Source organism: Lemur catta, chromosome 2, assembly GCF_020740605.2.
Source record: "Lemur catta isolate mLemCat1 chromosome 2, mLemCat1.pri, whole genome shotgun sequence".
NCBI lineage: Eukaryota > Metazoa > Chordata > Mammalia > Primates > Lemuridae > Lemur > Lemur catta.
The window spans coordinates 92,153,136-92,179,316 of NC_059129.1; the positions used below are offsets into that span (position 1 = coordinate 92,153,136).

The 26,181-nt window shown below is 33.9% G+C and overlaps 1 protein-coding gene across 1 annotated transcript in view; it reads right to left on the reverse strand.

The window, feature by feature from the left end:
- Nucleotides 1-26,181, reverse strand: part of MMS22L (MMS22 like, DNA repair protein) — a 126,610-nt gene that overhangs the window by 16,237 nt on the left and 84,192 nt on the right. The window contains exons 15-21 of the mRNA XM_045544052.1: nt 20,473-20,666; nt 16,252-16,402; nt 13,986-14,137; nt 13,036-13,178; nt 7,954-8,113; nt 3,261-3,430; nt 351-562 (exon numbers count right to left, since the gene is read on the reverse strand). Coding sequence (XP_045400008.1) covers nt 351-562; nt 3,261-3,430; nt 7,954-8,113; nt 13,036-13,178; nt 13,986-14,137; nt 16,252-16,402; nt 20,473-20,666 — 1,182 coding nt within the window. The remainder of the gene's footprint in view (nt 1-350; nt 563-3,260; nt 3,431-7,953; nt 8,114-13,035; nt 13,179-13,985; nt 14,138-16,251; nt 16,403-20,472; nt 20,667-26,181) is intronic.

Genomic DNA, 26,181 nt, shown 5'->3' on the forward strand with positions numbered 1-26,181 from the left:
ATCTTTCCACTTATTATGTTCTATAAAATATAATTACTATACTTTATACAGCACAGAATACAACTATCGTTTATCTGATAAAAAACTAAAAAGCAAAAATATATCTTTAGGACATATATAAGGAAAATAATAGCTATATAGAGAAAACAGAAGCAACTTAAAGAGCATTGTCTTAGGCTACCCTGAGCAAATGTCATTTTAATAAATTCTTAGATAATGCTTCTCAGGAAAAAGTTTCTAAACTACTAGTATTCTAACGGTTGTCAACATTTCTGAGATGCCATTTTGTCATGTTTAACAGAGATTCATAATTTGTACATACCACCTGTATTTAATATTTAGATATATACCTTATGACTTGCACAATGCATTTCTTTAAAGATGATATTGGTGGAATGGTTGTTGAGTTTCTCAATGCCAACAAAACAGGATGTTGTCCAAGGTCAGAAACATATGGCGAAGCTGGAAGAAACCGCCCAATATACTGCTCAATAACATTCCCTAACAATTGATTCAAATAGGCATTTGGATTTTGAGACTGACAACACACGATACACATGCCCTATGGGGGAAAAAAATAAGAAATACTAAGAGGTAAAGTTTCAAATAATAAACAATATTTAGAAGCTTACTAATGTATTAATAGTACTCAGCATTAATATTCATGTCAGAATTTTTAACTTATCACAATGGAAAGGACACCTCATGTCATTAGTAGGTAATATACATATGAAAATCAGAGAACTGACCTTAGGTAATACATATGATATGGCATAAAACCAAACATGCATATCTCTGAGGCATGGACAAAGGAAGCCGGGGAGAAGAGTAAGAACACAAAGGGAGACTTTCTTTCTCTCATCCTCAGAAAACTTGACTACCACTTATCATCAACTACATATGCATGTAATTACAAAGTTACAAAATAAACTTTTAGGCTACTCTTTTCTAGCTACTGATCATTTTGTCTAATACTATAAAATTTATGTTGAAATTTTCCATGTTAAGAAATGTGATAAATTTTTTAAAAATAATAATTAACTAAGGGGTGAGGAATACAGAACATTAAGACTCAGAATGACAAGTTATTTAGAGGTTTTACTACATCAGACACTGTCCTATGTGCTTTATATTCATTATTTCATTTAAATTTCTCATAAAAACCATTGCATTAGTAATATTGTGTCTCCACTTTATAACTAGGGAAACTGAGCTTTAGAGAAGTTAAGAGATTATCAAGGTCACAGAGAACTCCTACTGTCTTCTTTCATATCTGTAGATTTAACCCCCTTCCATTTTGTATAACAGTTAACAAAAGATGTTCATATGGATTATAGTATGTAAAACAAACCCATACCCTGAGAAAAAGAAATGTTTTTCTGCTACATTACATATTACTAAATACAAATAATCACCAACATAGCAATAAACTATGTTCTAAAAGTTAATTTATAGTTTGGTACTTTGTGATTCACAATGTGTTTTTCCAGAGAAATAATTAAAAATGTTTGTTAAGTTTCCATTTTTAGCCATAAATGGATATTTGTCCAATAAGAAATTTTGGAAGTTTATTTGTAATGAAAAATAGCTTAGAATTGTTAAAACACTACCAAATAAACAACTGGGGGGCGGGGAGACCTCCCCACCAAACTCTGTTTTTTGAATGATTTGGTTAAGGTAAATCATATTAAATCAGAAAAGAAGATGAAGTAATAAATAGATACTTTTTGAAAATTCTAAAGAGGAGCTGGGTACCTTGAAGAAATTAAAGACATAAGTCCAGTTCTGCCAAATGGATAGTATACCAAATTTTTCAATTTACCACTTATGAAGTTTTAAGAATTCTTATTAAATGGACTGTCTGGGTTTAAAAGGACCACTTGGAACAAATGCTCCAGACTCTCTTGCTGCCACAACTCCCCTCTTCACCCTCTGTGGGACTGGCAGTTCAGGCTGTGCTGTGGCTGCCTCTCCTACCTTTCTGCTAGATGATACACTAAACTTTGTTTTAAACATTATTCTGAATACAAATTAGACAGACAACTTGAAACTTCTCAAAAATCTTAAAATTCTGTTCAAAAAAATTCATCTATGAAAGAGATTGCATGTTACTTAATCAAAATCCATTTTCCCTTCCTCCTCAGCTTCCCTTGCTGGACCTCAAATTAAGAAGCACTTATCTTTCAATATCAGACACTAATGAATAATAAAGTATATCTCCAGCCCCATCCTTTCTCTGAATGACAGATCAGTATTTCCAGCTGCCTACTGGACATCATGACCTAGATATTCCATAGCACCTCAAACTAAAGCTGCTCAGAAACCAATTTCTACCTTCATCCCTACATCTCCAGAATTTCCCATTTCAGTAAGTAGCACTATTATATACATAAGCATCTAGTCTGGAATGTAGGAAGTATTTCATTTCTTTTTGTTCCCCCACAACATTCACTCAGCAATTACTTTTAATCAGAGTTCCTAAATGTTTTTGAAATCTGCTGTGTGGGCTCTATTCCCACTGCTTTAATTCAAAACTTCTAGGTCATGTGTGAGTAATTACAATGAACTAGTCAGTGCTTTCCAAGTCTCTAATATAATCTCCATACCAACTATCTTAGATGTTGCCACTAGAATCATTTTTCTAAAATGTAAATATGATTGTCACTTCTATTGCCCCACACAAAATCCATCAACAATCCCCACATAATAGATTAAGTCCAAACTTCTTAGCATGGCATGTAAACCCCTCCATTATACGGCTCTTTTCATATGACTCTACAGCCACAGCACAACTGTTTGCTTTTCCCCAGTGAGCCGTATTTTCTTAAAGTTCAGTCCCTTGTATATGATGCTCCCTCTGAGAGGAATAGCCCTCCAATTCTTACTCAGTCTGCTCTTTTACAACTAATATCCTCTACAGTGTCTTCTCTTACATCTCCTCACCCCCAGTCTTGATTGATAGATAGCTGAGATCTCTAAGGAAAATACTGAGTACCTGATGTAAATGTCCTCCATCAACTTTAAGCTCCTTGAGGGTAAAGATTTTGCCTTTTTCATCTTTGTTTTCAAAGCCAAACACAAAAGAAATTTAAAACTTGTTCAATGGATGTGCCACACATAGACCAGACATTATAATACATGATTTTAAAATCTGCATTTAGTAAATTGTTTTTTACGGCAAAATTCTGATTTAAATTTTTTTAATTTTTAAAAATTAAAAATTTTTAATTAAATTATTATATTTAATTTTTAAAATGTACCTGTAGATACAAAGGAAGACTCTTTTGAATTGCAGTCAACATAGGTGCAGGCAGTTCCTTCTCTTGCTGTAACACTGTATGTGGCAGCAGTAGACAATCTATAATTCGGAATAGTAATTTTTGGGCTTTAGAGGTGGCAAAGATTTGTGCCCATGATTTAACAAGAATTCCTAACAAAGAAAAGAAGTAACAGCAGTTGTGGTTATCTTCTAACCAGAACATTTTGTCATTCCATTAAAAAATTGTATTTAAAGCACACAAATGAAACCAAATTAAAATAAGCAGTAGGAAGAGACATATACTAGAAATCAAAAAACTTATGTCGTCATATAATTCAATAAAGACATAAATTTCTCTCATAGTTCTGTGTCAAGAAAAACATTTTCTGAGCAACTGTCACTTAATATATATACACAAGTTGAGTATCTCTAATCTGAAAATCTGAAATGTCCCCAAATCTAAAACTTTTTGAGTGTAGGCATGATGCTCAAAGGAAATGCTCATTGGAACATTTCAGATTTCAGATCTTTGGATTAGAGATGCTCAACCAGGTAAGTATAATGCAAATATTCTAAAATCAACAAACAGCTGAAAACCAAAACACTTCTGGTCACAACCATTTCAGATAAAGAACACTTAACCTGTGTACACTCACACATACGTGAATTGTATTTATATATTATGTCATTATTCAGATTGAATATTGAAATTAATCAGATTTCCCTTTTTGGTTTGGCTGCTAGAAAGCTGAGGGGTAAAATTTACAATCCAACTTTAAAAATACTGTAGGATTATACATTAGGCTTTTGTGTTCATACCAGTTTTCTCTGGGTCTTATGCTACTCTGCATTTATTTTCTTGATATCCCTATTTCTTTATATTTTTATCTTATTTTACAGGCTGCTTCAATTCAGTTTGCAACAATAAGAGGTATAACTAATTTAATTGTTAAAATAAAAAAATAGGATCAGCTGCAATACCATGGAGGGAGCAATCACTCAACCTCCTTGAACTTCACTTTTTACATCTTTCAATTAGTTAATATAAACAAAGAAAATTTTGATTCTGAAGGAAGACAAAGAGATTTCGTTACTACTTGAAATACATTATGGTTTCCTTGATGCCAGAAGTCTGTCAATTGCTACATTTGATGATAGTAAAGCTTAACAAATGAATACCCTTTGTTTAAGAAAGTAATTAAAAGCAGATATATAATTCCCATTAGGATGTATTATTGCTATTGAGGTCTCCTTTATTGAAAAATGAATTTAAAAAGAGATTAAGCACTTGTCCAAATAGCACAATGGTATATATACTGCATAAACTTTTGTATTTTATTCCATCTAAGAAAGCAAATAAGATGATAAAATTCAAAGTCATTTTGATCAAACAAAAAGTTTAAAATTCAAGCTCTGGAGGAAAATATAAAATATGCTTATGGAAGAGTATATTGATGTTAAAAAAATCCAACCAATTATCACTTCTAAGAACAACAAACAGCAACATTAATCTTCTGTTATAAAAGAAAGTATAATAATCAATCATAAAGAAACATAATGTTCCCTTAGCAATATTTTAAATAATGCTGGCTTGCTCCTCATTTTTTCAGTAGGCAGAAAATTTCAGTATGACAGCAATATAAGAAGAATTTACACTCTAATTAACATTAATATACACATAAGAGGAACTGCCATCACCACTGACATTTGAAATGATTCATATCACTCTCAGGTGTCACACAGGTATGTTTTACCTTCCATGGTTTAGTTACCCATGGTATAGTAAAATAAGATATGACAGAGAGAAAGAGAGAGAGATAACTTTTATTACAGTGTATTCTAATTGTTCTATTTTATTATTAGTTATTATTGTTAATCTCTTATTGTGCCTAATTTATAAATTAAACTATCATATGTACATATGTATAGGAAAAAACACATTATACGTAGTATTCAGTACTGTAGCTGTTTTAGGCATTCACTGGTGGTTTTGAAACATATCCCCCTTGGATAAAGGGGGACTACTGGTCTACGGCTATACCACCCTGAACGCGCCTGATCTCGTCTGGATAAAGGGGGACTACTGTATTTCATCTTCTGCAATGGTTAAAATCCTTTCCTGAAGACCTTAAGCTTTATGAGTTCATATAAGGCACAAGTAACATATTTGTTTTACTGCTCTATCAGCCCCTGACTCTTTTAAGTTTCAGCAAAGAATATTTGTGTGTGTGTATGTGTGGGGTGGGGGGGTATTAAAAATGCAAAGAGGAAATATGAAGAGAAAGAAATTTCTTAGGCAAACAGGAAACATGAAGAGAAAGAAATTTCTTAGGTCAAAAACTTTAGGAAAGGTTGAAGTACATATAGTAGCTTTGTTAAAAAAAATAAAACTAATTTTTTTTCCTGGCTATAAACATATTATTTATTTACTGATGAAACTGAAAATACAGAAAAATATTAATATGAAGATAACCCCTCCCATCCAAAGATAACCACTATAAAATTCTTATGTATTTAATTATTTTCTACTCTATGCATAAAGAATTGGGCTCACCACAATATGCATTTAAAAACTTTTACAGTTAGAAAGTAATTTTGCTCACTTAAGAACATTAAAAAATATATTATGTACTCTTGCTAGGGTTATAAAATTATTAAATTTCAGAAGTATTTGTGTAGTATATGCTATCTCCTACCTTGAAGCAGCTCTTTAAATGATGTATCCCGAGTTCCAATCCAGTGCCTGATACATATACTCAATAAACATTCTTTTTTATTCAAGATACAACATGAGAATGGGAATAAAAAATTCAAAAGATATGGCCACTACCCTAAATAAGTTGAAAATTTAATAGCGGCACGTTAACTACACAAATGGTAAGCTATTAAAAATATCATAAGGAAACGACAGATGAAGTGCCATCAAGATCAAATCTACTTGGGAATGTGGGAAAGAAGGCAAAATTTGGGTTGGGCACCCAAGGGTCATGGGTTGAATTTCAATTAAAAAGCCAAAAGAGGAGAATGACCAAAGAGACAGGGATGATCAAAAGGAAAGGCATGGAAACAGAAAATTATGAGTTATGAAGAATGAGAGAAAAACAACAATATACAGAGGAGGGTAGTTGAAGATATTATTGATGGACCAACCCTGTCTTTTCAGAAATTACTGAGCTACAATTAAGATCCCGGATGCCTTCCTTAATACAAAGTGTGATTTTATCAACATTTTTGTGCCTTCCACTAGTAGGCCTGCAGCCTTGTAGGGTTTTCCATTTAGGAACTGATAAGGTAAGTAAAGCACAAAGTTTCAGGGGTTAAATGTATCCCTCAAGTGATTATGATATCTCAACCCCAATGCACTTTAAAGCAGGTTCAAATTCTCAAATGTTTATATTTGCTCTTTTTCCATTTGTTCTAAACCTTTAACATGAAGAAAACAGTAAGTTACCTGTCCTACTTTCTAGTACATAAAAAGTAAATAAATGGGCAACACTGTAGCAGTATACTCCCAATCTCTGAGACCCAGACAAAAAGGAAAGAATACAGATCTATCTGCCACTAAGTCAAAAATTAACAAGGCAGCAAAACAAAGAAGGTCCTCAATTCTTCATGAATAGAATTCTGCTGCAGGTCTATATATCAATAATCCAAATGTGATTTTGTAGTTCCCAATAAGGCTATTATATATTTTGTAAAATAAAGACATACCCTGAAATCATACATTTAGCTTGGCAAAAATCTAAATCTTGAAACATCAGAAAACTTTTTTAGGGACTAATAAAGTATAAGCTTAAATATTAAAATATTTACTAATCTACATTTTACTATGTCAAATTTATAATAAATTCCCACTTAAGTTTTCTCTAAAATTAAGATGCTTGAATTGCTATCACTTTCACTACAAGATACATTATTCATATTTACACATTTTCACACTCTCTTTTATCTTTCACAACAAAGATAAAAGGTTTCAGACAGCCCAAATCAGGTTTATTCATATGTTCACAAGATTAAAGGGAACAGATACAAGGTTTTGGCCACAGAGAAATAAAAAAACAAAAAAACCTAAATTCCATATAAAAACTTCTAAGGAACTCTTTCTCATTTACCTTTATGCAGTTTCTATTTTTGGTTAACAACATGGTTTTAGTGAACAAAAATATTCAAATTACTAATTTCCTAAAGAAAACTGAACTCCATTGTTTAGAACAGGCACAGAAAATACTTTTTGAAAAGAGAAAACAGAGTACTTTGAGAAAGAAGATTTGAAACACAAATATCTTTCATGTATTAAATCTTCTCCTAACCTCCTTCATACATAAGCAGGCCATAAAAATAGAAGAAAGTAATAGTTTTGTGATTTTTTTTAATAATAGCAAAGTATCAATGAACATTTTAAAAAAGGTCCATTTTAGTTATTTGGGTATTCACAATGTGACTCACAGTGGACTACTAAGAACAATTGGTATTGGCATATTTTCTGTATTGGTCATAGCCTTAATATTAACAGAATACTGAAAAGAGGTACAGTAAGGCCAACATGAATTATTTTAAGCTAGATCACTGTATTTCAGATTATTCTTATGAACATACAGAGAGCAGTGGTTTAGCCAGTATATTCCTATCAACCATGATACTACAGGCTCAACCTAAGAAAATGTTACTACCAAAATAATGTCAGGAATACATACCCATCATTCCATAAGTCAGCTGCAGCCCTGCACTGGAAATTTTTTTTCCCAAATAAGGTTTTATATATTTTAATACTTCACCAAGGTATTCTAAGGACTTTGTGACCATGGCAGATTTATCAGAAAGTGTCTGGAGATTCCTGTAAGTTATGCCGACAGCCTATAAATAAAGAAAAACGTTATTTAACTTTCCAAGTTTTATACAATACAGACTTTGAAAAAGATAATTTTCTCTCAACACACACACAATACATGCACATGCACAGTTCTCTTAAATATATTTAAGTCTTCATCCTTAACTTTCCAATAAAGATTCATAGCAACTAAAATCTAAGTGAAAAGAATTCTTAACTCTAATAATTAAAATAAAGGTTAAGGGAAGAATTAAAAAATCAAGTTGCCAATCATTATTTATAGAAGGTTTGACTCAGCAAAGTATTAGTGAAAGGAAACGTGAAACTGATGTATAAGTGGCTAGTCGCCAAATCACATCAAAATTTCGAAACAAGTTGGCTCACCATATTTCCCAGTAAATGACTAAGAATTCAAAATCCTCAAATTCCAACAAGGAAGACCTACAAGTAATATAAAATTCTCACAAGTAAAACCTCCATAAAGTTCAGCTTTATTATCTCCCCAGAATTTTCTTTATGAGCCATCTGATGCCAACTTAACTTTCCCAGAAAAAAAAAGAATGGGGCAGAGAGGGTAGGGATGGCAAAATGGAAAGGTGGTGGACAGAAATGTGAGGTGGGGCAGTAAGAGAAGAACAGTGAAGTGGAAGAAGAAGAGAAATAAATCAGAGAATAAACTGAGGAAAGGTAAGAATAAGTCAGAGGTGAAAAGGTACAAAAGAATCAAAAGACGACTGGCTAAAGATGGGTTAGAAAGTTCGAAGAAAGTAGTAAAATTTTCAAACCGTTTTTGAGAAACTTAGAATGGATTTTGTGACCCAAACTGGGCCATGAATGACACCAATACATACAGTTCTGTGACTTTTCTTCTGTAGCACTCAGCAGACAAGACAAGGGACAGAAAGCAAGTGGTTGCAGTGAACCAAGGTTGAGGGTTTGTAGGTGTGACCAAAAGACAAAAGAGCTGAGATTGTGAGGGTGTTGGTAAGAGTAGCTGAAGTGAGGCCCAAAGGGTCCTAACTGAGGTGAACAGGGAAGAAAGCGAGGCCTTGAAAGGATGTCATACTTGGATAAAAGGGAGTAAAAGGTCAAAAATGTGACCATTGATGAGCTGGAGGGACATGTGGTAGTAGACAAGGAGCTTTCAGATGCTCCAAGTGAGTCCATGGCTCAGGGGTTCGTCATGGAAGGGGTGGATGAAGTAGGGCAGAAGTAAAGACATTTTCTTTGACTGAGAGGCTACTAGAGAAGCTTTGAAATGAGGGCTTAAGTTATCCATGGTGACATTAAAGTTGACCACGTTGATATTAAAATGTGAAATGGAAAACATGATAAGGAACTCAGTGAACCTGAGTGAATGAGATGGGCAGATGAGGACAAGAGACATACCTGATTAATCCCCTTCTTTTCTATTTAGCTCTCTGCCCTTTGTTTTCTACATTTCTTTCCCTCAACCAGAAATTCTCAAACTTTTAGATCTTAGTTCCCTTTTACACACTTAGAAATTGAGGATCTTGAAGAGTTTTTCATTATTTGACTTATATCTATTGATATTCACCATATTATAAAATTTTAAATTATTTATAATTCATTTAAAAAGTGAACATTACATGTTAATATATTTTAGTGAAAGATTATTTTTCAAAACAAAAAAATTTAGTGAGAATAGTAGTATTTTTTTAACATTTTTACAAATCTCTTTATGTTTGCTTTAATAAAAAAGACAGCTAAATTCTCATATCTTCTTCTGCATATGCTTTATTATGATAGGTTGTAGTTGAAAAAAATCCAGCCTCACAAATATATGTAGCTAGAAGAGAAAGAAGTATTTTGAAAGATTTCTCAGTTAACTATGGGAATTCCTCTTTGCTATTATACTAAAACTTAGCAAGCAGTATTTCATAAAGGTTAGTTTAACTAAATCACAGAATCTAATGAATCGGGGAATCTGAAACCATGTTAATGAACATTTTGTACTCCACTATGTTAAAAGCCATTATATCTTGTACTTTGAATGAATCCTTAACAAACATGAATGCTTTTAAAAAGCCTGTCTTGGTCACTTGGAAAATTTTGGTTCATTGAGTTATTCAGCTTCCCAATATTGACACATTTCATTATTTATATTGGAAAAAAATCATACTTGTTAATACCACCATTCTCATTAAAAAAGTCTTTAAGTATTAGGAATCTCTAAAGCTCATGATGACAAATACGAGGTTTCCAAAATTCTAATTTTCTTGAAAGCTTGAATTATATCATTAACAACAAATACTGTCAGTTGTTTTCTTTGAAGTGATAGGCTCACTCCATTCATTTTTGAGAAGATGTCTGCCAAATAACAAAGTCTGAATAACCATACTTTGTCAGTTGTTCTTTTAAGATAAAAGCAGTCAGTTCAGCTTGCAACTCAAATAATCACACAAATGCTTTCCATTTAGACAACCACATTGCTTTGGTATGCAGCAAAAGTGCTTTAAGTGCACTTTACATTGTCATTCATAGAATATTAAAATGACATGTACTCAAGGGTCAAAATTTAATAAAATTCATAATTCTACTGTTTCATTACAGATATTCTTAAGTGAAACTGTCCTTTTTTTTTCTGTGAGTACATGGAAGTGTAAATTTTCATGACTACTAGTATAATCTTGGGCCACAGTGTTGATTCATGCAAAAGCTTTTGCACTGTTTGTATAAATGTCAAGATAGCTTTGAGCTGGTGGTATCAGTAACCTCCAGGAGTCTATGAACTTTTGAACACCAATGCCCTAGACATCTTGATATTTCTCTATGTTTAGCTTTAACCTTCCTAGACTAAAAGATGTGTATTTTTCAGTACTTTGACTGTAATTTCTTTCATGTCATATTATCATTTCTATTTAGAAAAGAGTTAACATACCAGACCCAAGACTGCCACCCTTAAAACATCCTGCTTGCAAGGTTGGCCCTTGGCTAGTATTTGGAGTCTTGGATTTTGGGAGGCTTCCTACCATTCCCTGATAAGAATGGCTCACTGTACCTAAACTGTCTGTGCAAACTTTACGGTTTATGCTGAAGGCCTGCTTTCCTTCTGAAGTCTGGAATTCTGTAAGTGTGAGGCAAAGAGGGCATATGGACCAGTCCCCAATAAAAACCAGGGGCACTGAGTAGCTAATGAGCTTCCCTGGCAGACAATATTTCACATGTCTTGTCACAATTCCAGGCTGGAAGAATTAAGCACATCCTGTTTAAATTCACTGGGAAAAGACTCTTGAAAGCTGTGCCTGGTTTCTCTATACTTCACCCCATGTACCTTTCCCCTTGCTGATTATGCTTTGTACCCTTTCTCTGGATTAAGTCATAGCTGTGAATACAATTACATGCTGTACTGTGAGTCCTGCAAGTCCTTTTAGTGAACCTGCGGATAATCTTGGGGACCCAACACAACTTTGAACTAAGTAAGTTTAAAACAGAACTCATCCACTACTTCTTCCCCACCCTAAATCATGATGTTCCTATTTTTCCTTAATGTATTATCACTCTTCCAAACACAGTATTTATTTCATATTCATTCAGAAATCCCATAACTACTCAATCTTCAATTCCTTTAAAACCTTATTAGTTTCTGTCCAAAATTCTCCGTACCTTTAATCTACACTACTGTTACTAACTTTCATAAAAAGTCAATTGATCAAATTACACCTACTTAAAAACTTACAAAGCCTTCACATTCTTCACAGGATAAAATCCATACTTCTTATACCAAAATGCTCTGAATTATTTACTTACTGATTGATCCATCAACTAACGGGCACTTGGCATATAATACTTTGTGTTATTATTTTAACCTTTGTATATATCTTGTATTCTCAGACAAGTAAAAGTGCTCTGAAATCAAGAATGACTACTTTTCATTTTTCAAATCCCTAAGAAGTTCTAGCATAATATTATCTAGCATTCAGTAAAAAACTATCATTTACTCAGTGATGAAAAAACAATTATTCCGGGCCAAATTAAATGAGGGGAGCCTTTGAAAACTATCAATGGAGAGCTTGATTTCTACTTCCCTTTCTGATCCAATACGGTTCCTAGCATACCATAGGAGTTTAGTTAATTGCAGGTTGAGAGCCAATCAACAATGAAATAAAGGCCTCAACAGAAATGTGTATTTTACACCTGTATTTACTACTAGTAAATATTTTGAGGAATTATATGATATCTCTAATTGTCATACAATTGTACTTGAACTTAATGGAAACGAATGGAAGAATTAACATTTATAGAAAGGTTGTTTTTGGTTATATTTTCACTGCAGCTAATACCAACCATTCTGTAGACAAATAAACCAACTTTTACTGTGAATAGCTTACAAAAGACACTAATCCAAACACATTAACAACCATACCTAGCTTTGTAAAATGAATACTATCACACATATTCCTGTAAAATTAATAATTAAAAGTGAAATTTTGAATGGTACTATTTATTATGGAGACAAAACAAAACAAATGGATTGGATTTTAATGCCCCAGCCATACTATCATATGAAGTAGATGGTGGTTATGCTTACACTGTTTGCTACAGACTGGTAAATATTAGACTGGAACTATTATGGATCCTTTGCAAGGAAATGTAATTCCCAGGTATCTGAAGAATGTTGTGTCCAGCAATTTCAGCAATAAGATATTCCTGTAATTTAAGTTAGCCGTGGATTAAAGCTTTTATGTAGTATTCTTTAGTTTTATTATTCTTCATTAAATGTAATTTTTCTGCTGTTCTTAAGTGTGAATTTTTCTACTCCTTGGATTCACATTTTTCTTCCTCCAGAAGTTTATAATAGCAGGTAACCAATAATATAATTCAATTTATAAGAATTCATTTTACAGGAAAACCTTAAAAATACTTCTGGTTTTTCTGAAAAATAATTATATTGATCTGGACAATTATACTAATAAATAAAAATTACCTCAAGGAAGCGAACAAGCGCTTTTTTAGGGTCTTCTGGGATGGGTAAATATTCAATTTGAGCCTTTGAGAAAATACTCTTTACTTCTGGGAGTTTAAATAGTAACCTTGTCAGTTCAGTCAACTGTTCCATGTACTCTTTTTCTGTTAAAATAAAATAATATTTATATTTGTTACATAAACTCATATAATAAAATATAAAATTGTATATACATGAGAGAAAGGAATGTAGCACTCTTCATTTACGACATGTTTTATTTTAAAGTTTAAATTTCCATGAAATTAAAGACTTTGAATTAAGTTTCTCTTAGTATAAACATCCTACCCTAAAAAGTTATTCAGTTAAAGCCAACTGATGTAATAAGATATCAAAGTAAATTTGGAACATTTTTTCAGGCCAACCTTCATGAAATTAACAAGTGGCTATAAACAATAGCTTTAGGAAAAGGCATGTCCTACAGACAACAGAACTATATGGGATACTTAAAAAAAATTGCATGTATCACTCAGTGACTAATAGTAAAGCAGAAGAAAGGCAAAATGTCTAATATAAAATAGGAGAGAATTATTCATAATTGGATTTTTTTTTTTTAGGGCATTTGCAGTGTGATATCTGGTTATTTACTTCAGATTTCCACCTTTTTTTGTGATTAGTTTCTGCAGGGTAAAAAAACAAAAAAAATAGCTTGTCACCTGAGGAGGAAGTTTTTGTTCTTGGCTTCCAAGCAAACAAGTTCTTTTATCTTTATAGCATAGAAATTTGTCATATACAATAATAGAAAATTATCAAAAAAGGAACAGGCTGTAAAATGAAATAAATATCTGCTTATATTTATACCTAATTACAAATATATTTTGTTTATTTTCTATTAGTTTACATAACAAATGATCTAAACAGCAAAAGCTTTCCATAGATACCACAATCCCCCCAAGAAAGCCTACAACACTTACCAACTGCCTGTTCAAGATTCTTATCAATGAACAAATCATCAGGCCCGGATAGGTTTTTTATGTACATTTGCAAAACACAACGGATCCATGATCTTACAGTTAAGGCTTGAAAAGATACATAGCCTGAATGAGAAAGTGCTTCACATAATGTGCTGTAAAAACAAGTTGACAAATATTTTTTAAAAACCCCAAAACAAAAATGACAATATATTTCTGAGTATAGAAAAATAATGAAAAACATTCTAACATCCCCCGAACTCCTTGGCCTCACTTATTTTTCAGATGAACATACTAATGTAGACATGATTGCTGAAAATGAACACTACAGATATACCCAAAAAGATATGTTAAATATTCTTGTTTTCATTTGTAATGTTCTAATTTTCAAATTTCCTTTTTCCACTAATGGCATAAGTGTAGGCTTATCCCAAGGGAAAGAATAAGAAAAAATATGGTTAAAATGGGAAAAGCAAGGGGCTTATAACTAGCAAAGCCAGATAATAATGAAGTGGCAAGTAGAATAAAAACAGTAGCCTTTAGAGTAAGTAAACAGAGAAGTGATCACGATCATATAGGTAAAAAAAAAACTAAAGACAAAATATATTCCTCTGTGGGTCTCCAGACACCCCGATTCCCATCCCACCCTTTCCTGCTCCCCCATTCCACAGGCAGTCATTAGTAAAGACCACCTCGCACAGAGTTCCAAGACAACCAAAAATTTACCAAAAATTCTGCCAAAAATTTTTAAAAATTCTTTCCAGGAAGTCAAAGGCCTGGCTACATCTGATTTCTAATTCATTTACAAGTCAGGGTATAAGCATGGGGGTGGTCTTAACCTAAATAGAAAGTGTTATGTAAAGTCAGAAATTTAAAAAATACATATAAATCACAACTCTAAAAATGCTATTTTGAAATACTTTGAATATAACTTGTCGTAAAAGAGTACACAAGACATAGTAACACAGACTGCTCATTTATTACCTGTGTAACTTTCCCAAAGCTATTAAACAGTTTTGCATTTCAGTTTCTTCAACTGTTAATAATACACCAATAATATTTTTAAAATGAAAATTATTTCAAATTTCAGCAAAAGTGTTTATTCAATAATATAAATGTTCATTATTATTACAGAATTATCAAGCTAGAAAGGATTCTAAAAATAATCCAACTGAAGTTAACTTCCTTACTTTACAACTAAAAGCCCAATAAGAAAATGTAAGATTAATGACTGCTTAATGAGCCTCCTTAGGACAAGATTTACCTACCAACTACATTTCATTTCCACTGACTGGCAACTTAGACAAGAACTACATTGACCTCTTAGGCCTATATATTTATTTTATTTTCTCCCATCCTGATGTTCCTATTCAAATCTCCCTGATCATTCTACACTATTTCTATTGTAACTTTACTTATATTTTTTTCTATCAAGCTTCCTCAGATCTCTTGTGTAATGTGGCAGCAAGAGATACTTATAGATAGATAAGAAAGCTATCACTGGCTGGGAGCTGTGGCTCACGCCTGTAATCCTAGCACTTTGGGATGCTCAAGAGGGAGGATCACTTGAGGCCAGGAGTAAGAGACCAGCCTGAGCAACAAAGGGAGATCCCATCTCTAGAAAAAACAGAAAAATTAGTCAGGCGTGGTGGCACACACCTGTAGTCCCAGCTACTCGGGAGGCTAAGGCAGGAGGATTGCTTGAAGTTGAGGAGTTTGAGGTTGCAGTGAGCTATAATGATGCCACTGCACTCTAGCCTGAGTGACAGAGACCCTGTCTCAAAAAAAAAAAAAAAAAAAAGAAAGCCATTCTTCAGGTCAAGTACCTTGTTCATGATCTCACAATTTAGAGTCAAATCTTAAAAATCTAGCTGCAAAAAGGAAAATTATTAAATCTAAAACTGCAATAATATACCAGTATTTTATAGATTCAGCAATAATTGTATAATTTCTTTCACAATGGGTAATTGTGGAAAGGTGAATTCAGGGTGGTAATAAGGCAGTCTTACAAAAATAGTTTTGAAAGGGCTTAACCAAAAACACTCTTTTTTTTCTAAAAAAAAAAAAAAAAAAAGGAGGCCAGGAAACATAAGTCAACTCTCCTACTATTACTGTCAAAATGCCAATATTATCTGCAAACAAAAACCTGCCAAAGTGAAAGTATAAGTGGTAAAAGATCAGTTTTCATTTGTGAAAATTCTTACCTTCCTAGGGTATTGATCTACAATGGACTTGCATTAATGTATATGATTGAAATAAAAACACATACCTATTTTGTAGGAAATGGCTTAAATATCTTGCTACAACTTGGGGCCAGATGATATCATCCCAACCAAAAAGTTGAATTATCGATATAACTGGCTGAGGCTGAAGATCTGATGGAGCCGTGCTTGGCATGTCCATTGCCAGCAAAGTAAAATCTAGATTTAAAAATGAGAGAAACTTAATGTGAGAAATTTGTTAAAACTCTCTCTTCCCTTAAAATTACATAGTGATTTTAAAAAGTACCAAATAATAAAATGTCTTATTTAAAAGTGTAGAACAAACAAAAAGCTAAAATGGAACTAAATTCATGTTGTCAAAGAAATTTCTGTAGCATCATCTAGATCTCCAAGGAAGGGTCTAGAAGAATCTATATTAACATTATCATCATGGATCTATAATGGCTTCCTCGTATCCCAAATTCTAAGCCTGAGGTTTCTGCTAATGTGCCTCTATCATTAAAAGACCCATTAAAAAGATATTTGTAGCATCCAACTCTTTTCCAATTAAACTAATTTACTTGCCACCTGCCACAGGTGAATAATTCACTTTCACCTTAGACATTGGACATTCTCTTCTATCAAACAGTGATCTCCTACAATCAATGACAACCCACTTCCTTCGGAACTCACAGTCTAAGAACTAGAATTCCTTAGTTAACCCAGCTAAAGAAATATACTTTATTAAGTGTGATTTCCTGGGAATCCATCAACTCAATTTGTACTATATTAATTTGTCAATAAATTGTCCATTAAGCACTGCCTGCTATGAACTCTCCCAAATGATGGCTGTTTATTCTTCCATTCCCCTCATACCACTTGACCTATAGATAGGGTAAGTTTATTTCTTGGTTCACATTGCTGGTTCTAGACTATTCTCCGTTCTTCCTCCCTGAAAATCCTAGCTTTGAATCTTGTCTCACCTGATTTTAACAGCCACTAACTCTCCTTGTTGCATTCACCTACAGTTTCCTAGTTCACCTCTTATTCCTTGTAGCTCACTACTATCATTTTCTCCAACAGCACTCCTTCATAATCCTTTATGATCTTTCTTCCAGTATTATAAATCTGTTTATACCACAAATTCCCTTACTTCTTTCTTGATTTGGATACTTGCCTAGAAAAAACATCACCTGTTTAATTCTAACTCTTAGCCTTTTCCCCACATGTACCTCTACCTGCACCAGTATAGATAACTGGAGAACAACTATGCTGACTGATAACACTTCAAATTTATGACTACAAACCTCAAGTAGGCTCTTAGAACTGGCCAGCATTCCTACTACATTTCCTTAGTCCATTCAGTCTTCTATTCTCTTAGAGGACTCTCGCATACCTTCTCTTTACTCTTCATTAACGACCAGCACCATCTCCCCCTTCCTCACTTTCAGATAATGGCCTTACTACTTCACAGAGAAATGAGAAACATCAGAAGAGAACTACCACAAGCTCCTACTACACTGACCCAGCTGCCTCCATCTGGACCCATTTACTCTGCCTTCTCTTCTGCTACTACAGATGAACTGAGGCCAAGTCCTCTATAGGATCCCATCTTCTCTTGGTACTAAAACAAAAGTGACTTTCTTATACCATCAAACCTTCTTTCATTCTGGAACGTTCCTGTCAGCATTATAAATATACTGAAATTTCTCACGTTATTTAAAAAGAAAAACTCCCCTTTAACCTCTCAAGTTCATATCCCCATTTTTCTGCTTCTCTTAAACAGCAATATTAAACAAGATTTATCTACATTTGCAGCCTGCAATTCCTCTTTTCACATTTTCTCTTGAATCCTCTTCAGTCAGGCCTTTGCCTCTCCACTACATGTAAAATGCTCTTCCAGGTCACCAGTGCCTTCACTCTTGTTAACAATTCTCAGACCTCATCTCGCTTGACCCCCCAGCAGCACTTGAGCTGTTGTTCATTTCCCCTTCCTTGGATACCAGGCAGGGCACCACACTTTCTTGGTTTTCCTCTTAACCTCATCCGTACTCCTTTTCAGTCTCCTTTCTTGTTTCTCCTTACCCTGCAAATCTGAACATAGGACTACCCTCGGGCCCAGTTCTCAAACTTCTCTTATCACCTACACTTACCAATTGGAGATTTCATCCAGTTTCATGGCTTCAAAGACTATTTATACATGGATAGTTACCAAATTTAAATCTCCAGCTAGGACCTCTTCTCTGAACCCTAGGCTCATTATCCAAGTGCCTACTTAACACAGTTACTTGGATTCTGATGGACATCTAAAACAGTAAGTTCAAAGTAAAAATCTTCATCTTCCTTCATCCAATCTGCTCTTGCCACAATGTTCCTCATCTCAGCAAATGGCTACAGCTCTCCGCTTTATCTATTTTGGTCACCATATCTTATCCACTTGGCAAATTCTGTCAACTCTACCTTCAAAATACTTTCTTTACCTTCAGATGGGAAATATGACCACTTCTCACCACTGCTCCTGTAACCACTCTAGCCCAAACTGCTCATTTCTGGGTTTTTGTAATAGTTTTCTAATTGGCCGCCCTGCTTCTCCTCTTGCCCCCTATAAGTCTAGTCTCCACCTAGCAACCAGAGGGATAATATCATTCCTCTACTCAAAACTTTCCAATACCTTCCAATTTCAGAGTAAAAGCAAAAGTTTTTACGATCAAGGCAGAACATATACTAGCTCTCCATTACCTTGTGACTACATCTCTGACTTCTTTCTTTTTCTTATTCCACATGGACCTTTACTGCTTCCCTGTAATTTCTCAAACACCCTAGACATGCTCTTGCCTCTGGACTTCAGCATAGTGTGGTCTCTCATCTCTTTTGCTCAAATGTTACTTACTCAGATCTTCCTGACCAATCCATTTAAAATCACAATCTGCCTCTGGCCTTCCCCATTCCCATCCTCTATTATATTTTCATTTTTTTCCCCATGGCATTTATCACCATCTAATACATTATACATTTTATTTCTTTATTTTTTGGTCTCCCCAACCAGGCTATAAGCTCTATGACAAAAGGTATTCTTGTCCTCTTTTTTACTGGTATATCCTCAAAGCCTATAAAAGTGGGTATTTAGTGACTTTTTTTAAATGAAGAAAATCATTCTTTCCTAAACTATCAAGTCTTTATTTCAAATCACACCCAAAGCCCACTCATTTTGCCTCATATTTATATATCATTTATTTTCAGCACCTAAGACAGCAGTGACTAAAATGATGTGATGTTACTTTTGTTGACTGACTTGCAGTTGGGATGATGAATGTAAGAAAGATAAGCCATATTGGCTATTAATGATTGCTTTGGTTAAACTGATTGAATATCAATATTTATTTTCCTAGATATTAAGTAGCTAGAAAATCATTGTCCTGTCACAATTCTTTAATCTTTCATTGTAAAGTTTTAATTATAGAAGTGCTATCAGAATTCAATATGTTTTCAAATTTATGTCATTTAGTCTTTTACTAGTACTTTCAGTTCAGCTTTCCTCACTTACACCAGGGTAAAATAAACACTGGTTTAGATTTTAGGCTTTTAAAAGCATTATTTCAAATACATTAAAACCTCATTTAAATACATGTAGTCACCATATTCATTCCTGTCTATCCCAGTGCTTCTTAATATATTTTGGGAAAATATCCCTTTGAGAAAGAAAATGGCCTCTCCTTAGAAAACTGCATATATGCACATATATTCAAATTCTTGCCTATAATATCATGTGTTCCAGAGTCCCCTAGACCTTAGGCTAATAATAAAATTAAGTAAAAATTACAACCTAAAATAGAATCTAGTAGAAGTCAGAACAGTAACATTCTACATATTTAATATCATTGTGATCTCATCCTCTTGGTGTTGAAGTGGTATTCATTTTACATTCTTTTGCTCTTTATGCAAATTAACTTCATCTTATACCTAGATATCTGCTTATACAATTTGAAAATAAACTACTTGAATGAGACACGATCAAATGCTAATTTACTTTCCAAATCTTATGTACACAAACATTTACGTACATTCAAAATTTTAATATTGAAAATTATCTTTTATTTTTAGCAAATAATCATTTAATTTTTAATAATAAACAAGCCAAAGGATTCCAATTTAAAAATATGTAATTTGTTTCCTCTTTCTGGTTGTCAAAATGCTTGTTACACTATAGTAAAGCAAGAGTTTACAGAAGAAAATACTGACAGAGTCTGCAAAAAAAGAAAGTAATTAGCAAATCAACAATTAACGCTGACCTGCAGCTGTATCCGCAAGTTGTGAGAGAGGCACTGCCTGTGACATTCTCTGACTCTTCAAAAATGAAAAGAAATGTCTCCATAGTGCACTAGCTACTGCAGCAAGGTGGCGCTCTTTAGCCGATAATGAAGACTGTACAATTAGGTCGACACCGTCCCTTTGAAGTTCCTGACACAATTGTTGATGCATACTCCTAAAAAGAAATAAAAATACAAGCTAACATTCAACAAATGCTTATAAAATTCTTTTTAAAATACATTTTGGGTTTTTTTCATTTATACCATATGAAAACTGAAGGACCATTTTATATAATTAAAACCTTTATGCCAAGACATTATGCATTTCTGGTTATTTGATGGATGAATGATGGCATATTAAGCACCATAAAGTTAATGTTAATTACTAATGTCAACCATTAATTATATGCTTTTTAATATGTCAGATCCAAATGAGAAACAGGCAGCTTCAGAATGAAGGTCTGCATTTTGCAACTCACATATGACAAGTGATTTTACTTACAGTCTAGACATGAAAACAATTTTTTAAACCATTTTCTCCTGAGGGCTTTAGGACATGGATGTACCAAGTGGAAGGTACATATATCTGGCTTATGTGCAGTAGTTTAAAATTTAAATACTTTTCTTATTTAGAAAAGACAGAGGCCTTGTGCTAGTACAAAAAACTGTGCTGGACACAATCTTAGTACCTTAGTCCAAAAAAATTCATAATCATTTTCACATAGTAGGAAAATAATAAATATTAAAGTTACTCTTTATAAAACAATAAAACATAATTCAATACTGCCTCAAATTTAGATTCATCATTTACTAACCTTTGCTGCTTAATTCAGTTGAAAATTTAGATATCTCTAGACTTTAACAGAAATATAGCTGAAGGAAATTGAGGTTACCAAAGTAAGAGAGGGAAATACTAAGAGATTTTCTTAGCGATCTGAAATAGAAGGCATTTATGCAACGTACCTAGCAATTATTAATAATGATTATTTAGAACTAAGTGTACAACCATGCTGTTATTCCTGTTTCTGTTTATGTTATTGCCAGATCAACTGAGAGTAGACAGAAATGCACAGATACCATACTTACATTTGCTTTTTCCAATTATACAGAAAGTAGTAAAAAATAACAAATGGAAATGAGGCGGATTTCCTTCAATAGAAATAGTATTCCACTAAGAAAAATAATTAGTACTTAAAAAAATAAAGAACTATTATATTAAGTTCCAATATTCTTGATGATTTTTCAAATTAGTTTATCCAGGGGAACTGGACACCTGAAAGAACTACACAAAGCACAAAACTAGTATATGTACCTAAAGCAATTCCACAAAAATATCAAACTGGTTGCAAGACCACATCTCAGAACATTTCACTTATCTACACACAGTGAGTAAAAATTCTAAGTATAAATTATATAACATTAGGACCTTGTACCCCTTTATGTTGGAATTCCTGGATAATTACAGGGGCACTACTCAATACTACTTGAAGTACTGGGGAAAAAAGTGTACAAATGGCTGGGGAGTATATCAAGCAATTCTCATAAAAATTAACCAAATATCTGCTATGTCCTATCAGTGTAAAAACCTGCCTGAGATGCTTCCAACTTGACCTAGTGGCTACAGAACCATTTCAAGTCCTTTTAGCTTAGAATGAGATAAATAACAAACCACTAAAATCCACTTGGCAACTAACTCGACTGCCTATATCAACATATCAAAGTTCATGAGTACATTTCTACATACTGGAGTTCAAATAAAATAATACTACCATTCTCACTACGCTTTATAACTTTTTCAAGATGTATTGGTTTCAAAGGATAATAAATAACTTATTGTACTTGGGTAGGATGGATTTTGCTCACTATTTCTAAATAAGCCATTTTATTCACTAACTAAAAGGAATTCCCTAGGAAGAAGTAACAATTCTGATCATCCCCTATGTGCTAGAAATTCTTTTAATTAAAAATCTGAACAATTCTATGAGATGAGCATCATTAATCCTCTTTCTAGATGATGAAGCTGATAGCAGGAAAGTTAAACAATATGCCCAAAGGTCTCATGACTAGAAAGCACTGGCCCTGTAATCTGAACCTAAATCTGACTCTGAAACCCAAAGTTCTCCCTTACACACTGAGACACACACAAGTTCTAAAATGATGAAACACTGATAAATTCTCTTCTCTTCCTACTTCTGTCTTTTGAAAAGGCAAGGGAGACATTAGAATTTTATATTAGGAAAGACAACAAGAAGGAGTATCAGAAAAAAATATACTCATGACAATAATGAGAAAAGCCAACAAATCTGAACCACCTTTAACCTCTCCAAAATACAATGTTGAGGTACCAGGAGTATAAGCAGGAGTTACTGTGAGGATATGATTCAGAGCTCTGAATCCATTAGGTACAATACAAAAAATAAAACAACAAGAAACCATTAGGTAAAAATTTAAAAGCTAGAAATTATATCCTCTAAGGTAGAGTTAACACAGCAAAGACAAGTTCCAATTAAGTGTAAGACACCAACCCCAAACCAGACTTGTTTTGGAAATGTACATCCATTTAGCATTTTGGATTTGAAAAGAAGCTATATATCCTGAGAATATGCAGAATGCTTTCTGTTTGATGATTTGAATGTTCAAGTTATATCAGTCTAGTTAAGAAGAATGATTATCTGCTATTTTAACACTGAACAAAGTTGTTTAAGACTTTATAATAATTTCTCTAAATATGAAGAAATCAGAGAGTGACAAATGCAGAGAATACCAAGGGTATACTATAACGGGAGTCTGAGGGAAGAACCAAATTTCTGCACTATAGCCAAATAGTTAGGAATACCCCCTTGCAGTCACAGGTAATTTTTTAAGTCACATTTTCTGAACCAGAAAACTAACTATACAAAGACTATTGAAAAATAAATTTATTATATTGGTATGTCCACTGCATATCTACTGAAGGTACATTTACAAAAATGCAAATATTAAAAGAAACTCCGAGGGGCTGGGTACAGTAGCTCACACCTGTAATCTCAGCATTTTGGGAGGCTGAGGCAGGAGAATCACTTGAGGCCAGGAGTTCATGACCAGCCTGAGCAACATAACAAGACCCTGTCTCTACAAAAAAATAGAGGAAAATTAATCAGAAGTGGTTGTGTACACTGGAGGCTGAGGTGGGGCTCACTTCAGCACAGGAAATGGAGGTTACATAAGCTATGATCACGCCACTGCACTCCAGCCTGGGCAAAAGAGTGAGACCCATCCTTAAAAATAAAACTAAGAAAATAAAAGAAGCTCTGTCATTAGAGGTAAGAATATAAAAGAAAACATAAAACATACATGAAATATTATAAGGAATATAATATAGTTATAGATGTCATAGCTATTTTATGAGACATTGTCTACGTTCTTCAACAAACAGTAGAAGAATGTGAAAGGATATTTGTTGCATAAAAGGTCAAATGTGATTTCTGGTCAAAAACTACAAGATACAACACAAGACACACAGAATCTCCTAACACTTGGCAATTGTTTAGTTTAAGGACAGATTTCACATGGGTTAAAATCATTTTAGAAATACACACATGTGGAAATATACAGGCATAACTTGCCCACTTACATTATAAAAGATGCAATATGGTATAGTAGAAATTAAATTTGGTGAATATCAAGTTATTCAAATTACAGCTCTCAGTAGAAATAATAGCAATATCCAGCATTTACTGGTACTTACTATGAGCCTAGCACCATGCTAAGTAAATGTTTATAAGCATTACTTCTCATCTTATGAGGTGGACACCATTATTATTCGTCTTATACATGAGGAAATTGAGACAGAAAGAGTGATTGTGCTGGGTAACTCAGCTGGGTATTGGCAAAGCTACTCAGAGCTATGTGACCTTGGAAAAATGAGTAACTTTCCAATTCCTGTTTTCTTAAGAGTCAAGAATAGGAACAATCAATTGTTGGACCTAACATAGTTATTATGAAGAGCAAATGGAATAATGTTTTCAGGCTGGGAGCAGTGGCTCACGCCTGTAATCCTAGCACTCTGGGAGGCTGAGGCGGGCGGATTGTTTGAGCTCAGGAGTTCGAGACCAGCTTGAGCAAGAGCAAGACCCCGTCTCTACGAAAAATAGAAAGAAATTATATGGACAGCTAAAATATATATATATAGAAAAAATTAGCCAGGCATGGTGGCGCATGCCTGTAGTCCCAGCTACTCGGGAGGCTGAGGCAGGAGGATCGCTTGAGCCCAGGAGTTTGAGGTTGCTGTGAGCTAGGCTCACGCCACGGCACTCACTCTAGTCTGGGTAACAGAGTCACACTCTGTCTCAAAAAAAATAAATAATAATAATGATGTTTTCAAAAATGTTTAGAAGCTTATCATTGATTACACTATGTAAACACCCACAGTTGTACATACCCAGTTATCCAGGTGTTCTTATGCTTCCCTTTTAGCTCAGTTATCATTATCATGCCTCCTTTGGCTTTCCTCGTTATGTTCAAGCACTTTCCTGATTTCTCCATTTGACAGTTCTTTTGCCCCACGTTCCAAAATTTTTTTTCCTGTTTTTATCTGCCTACTATTTCTTGCCTTGATTTCATATATCCACTTATTCATCTCGTCCCCACCACCCTACTTCTACATAGACACCCTACCCTCAAAGACATATGATACAAAATGTATTTAGGCATCTATCACACGAGAGGCACTGAAATCTTTTCCTGCCAGCCTGATTTCTGAGTTGCTACTCCTGCCTAATAACTTAGGCAGATTCTGGGAACACTTACTGAACTACTGCATATAAGTTTTACTTCTCATTTTGGCATAACCTTGTTTCTCTACTAACTGATCATTATAAGGTATGACATCCTATATATTACCTTCCTAGTATTCACAGTTGTACGTTTAATATTTCTAATAAGTTATGCTTCAACCTTTATATTTAAAAATATAAAAACCCAAGATTCAAAAGCTGGAAGGTAGCCTAAAAATCACCTAATACAACTGTATCTCCAAAAAATGAGAAAAAATAAAAACAAACAAAAAAAAGCCTCAAGGAATAGATTTCTACAAGGCTTCACTATGAGACACTGGTAGCTTCAGCCCTGACCTTCAATCTTGTGCATGTACAAGTTCTCAGGGTGCAGTGATAAGCCAGAAACCAGGCTGGCAGGTGGCAGCAGTCCAGGCATACTTTGCAGTGCCTCCCTGTAATAGATGCCTCAGTACATCTGCGTGTACACGCATGGAGGAGGGGGTGAGTGGGTGGTAGACAAATGAATGAATATTGGATATCAAGGCAAGGAGTTTGCTGACTGTTTTCATGATCAAGGATCTGTAACAGATAAAAAGCATAGCACTGGCAATGATGCTTAAAGTCACATATATTATGCATTATTAAGGAACAAAAGGGCTCAAGATGTAAGAAGAATTATGCAAATGAACCCTGGTCTAGGAGAGAAGACCAGCTTGTGACTCTGGCAAACTTCTCAGACTCAGTTTTTCATTTGTAAAATGAGAATAATGCCTCACTATCCTCCTCCATGGAGCTGCTACAGTATCAAATCACATCACTTAGGTGAAAACACTTTGTAGAGTATAAGGTAAGAAAATATGTACTACTACTTATAAATCCTAATACCCATGTCAAAACATCACTAGAAAGACACAGGCTTTGCAGACAGACAGTA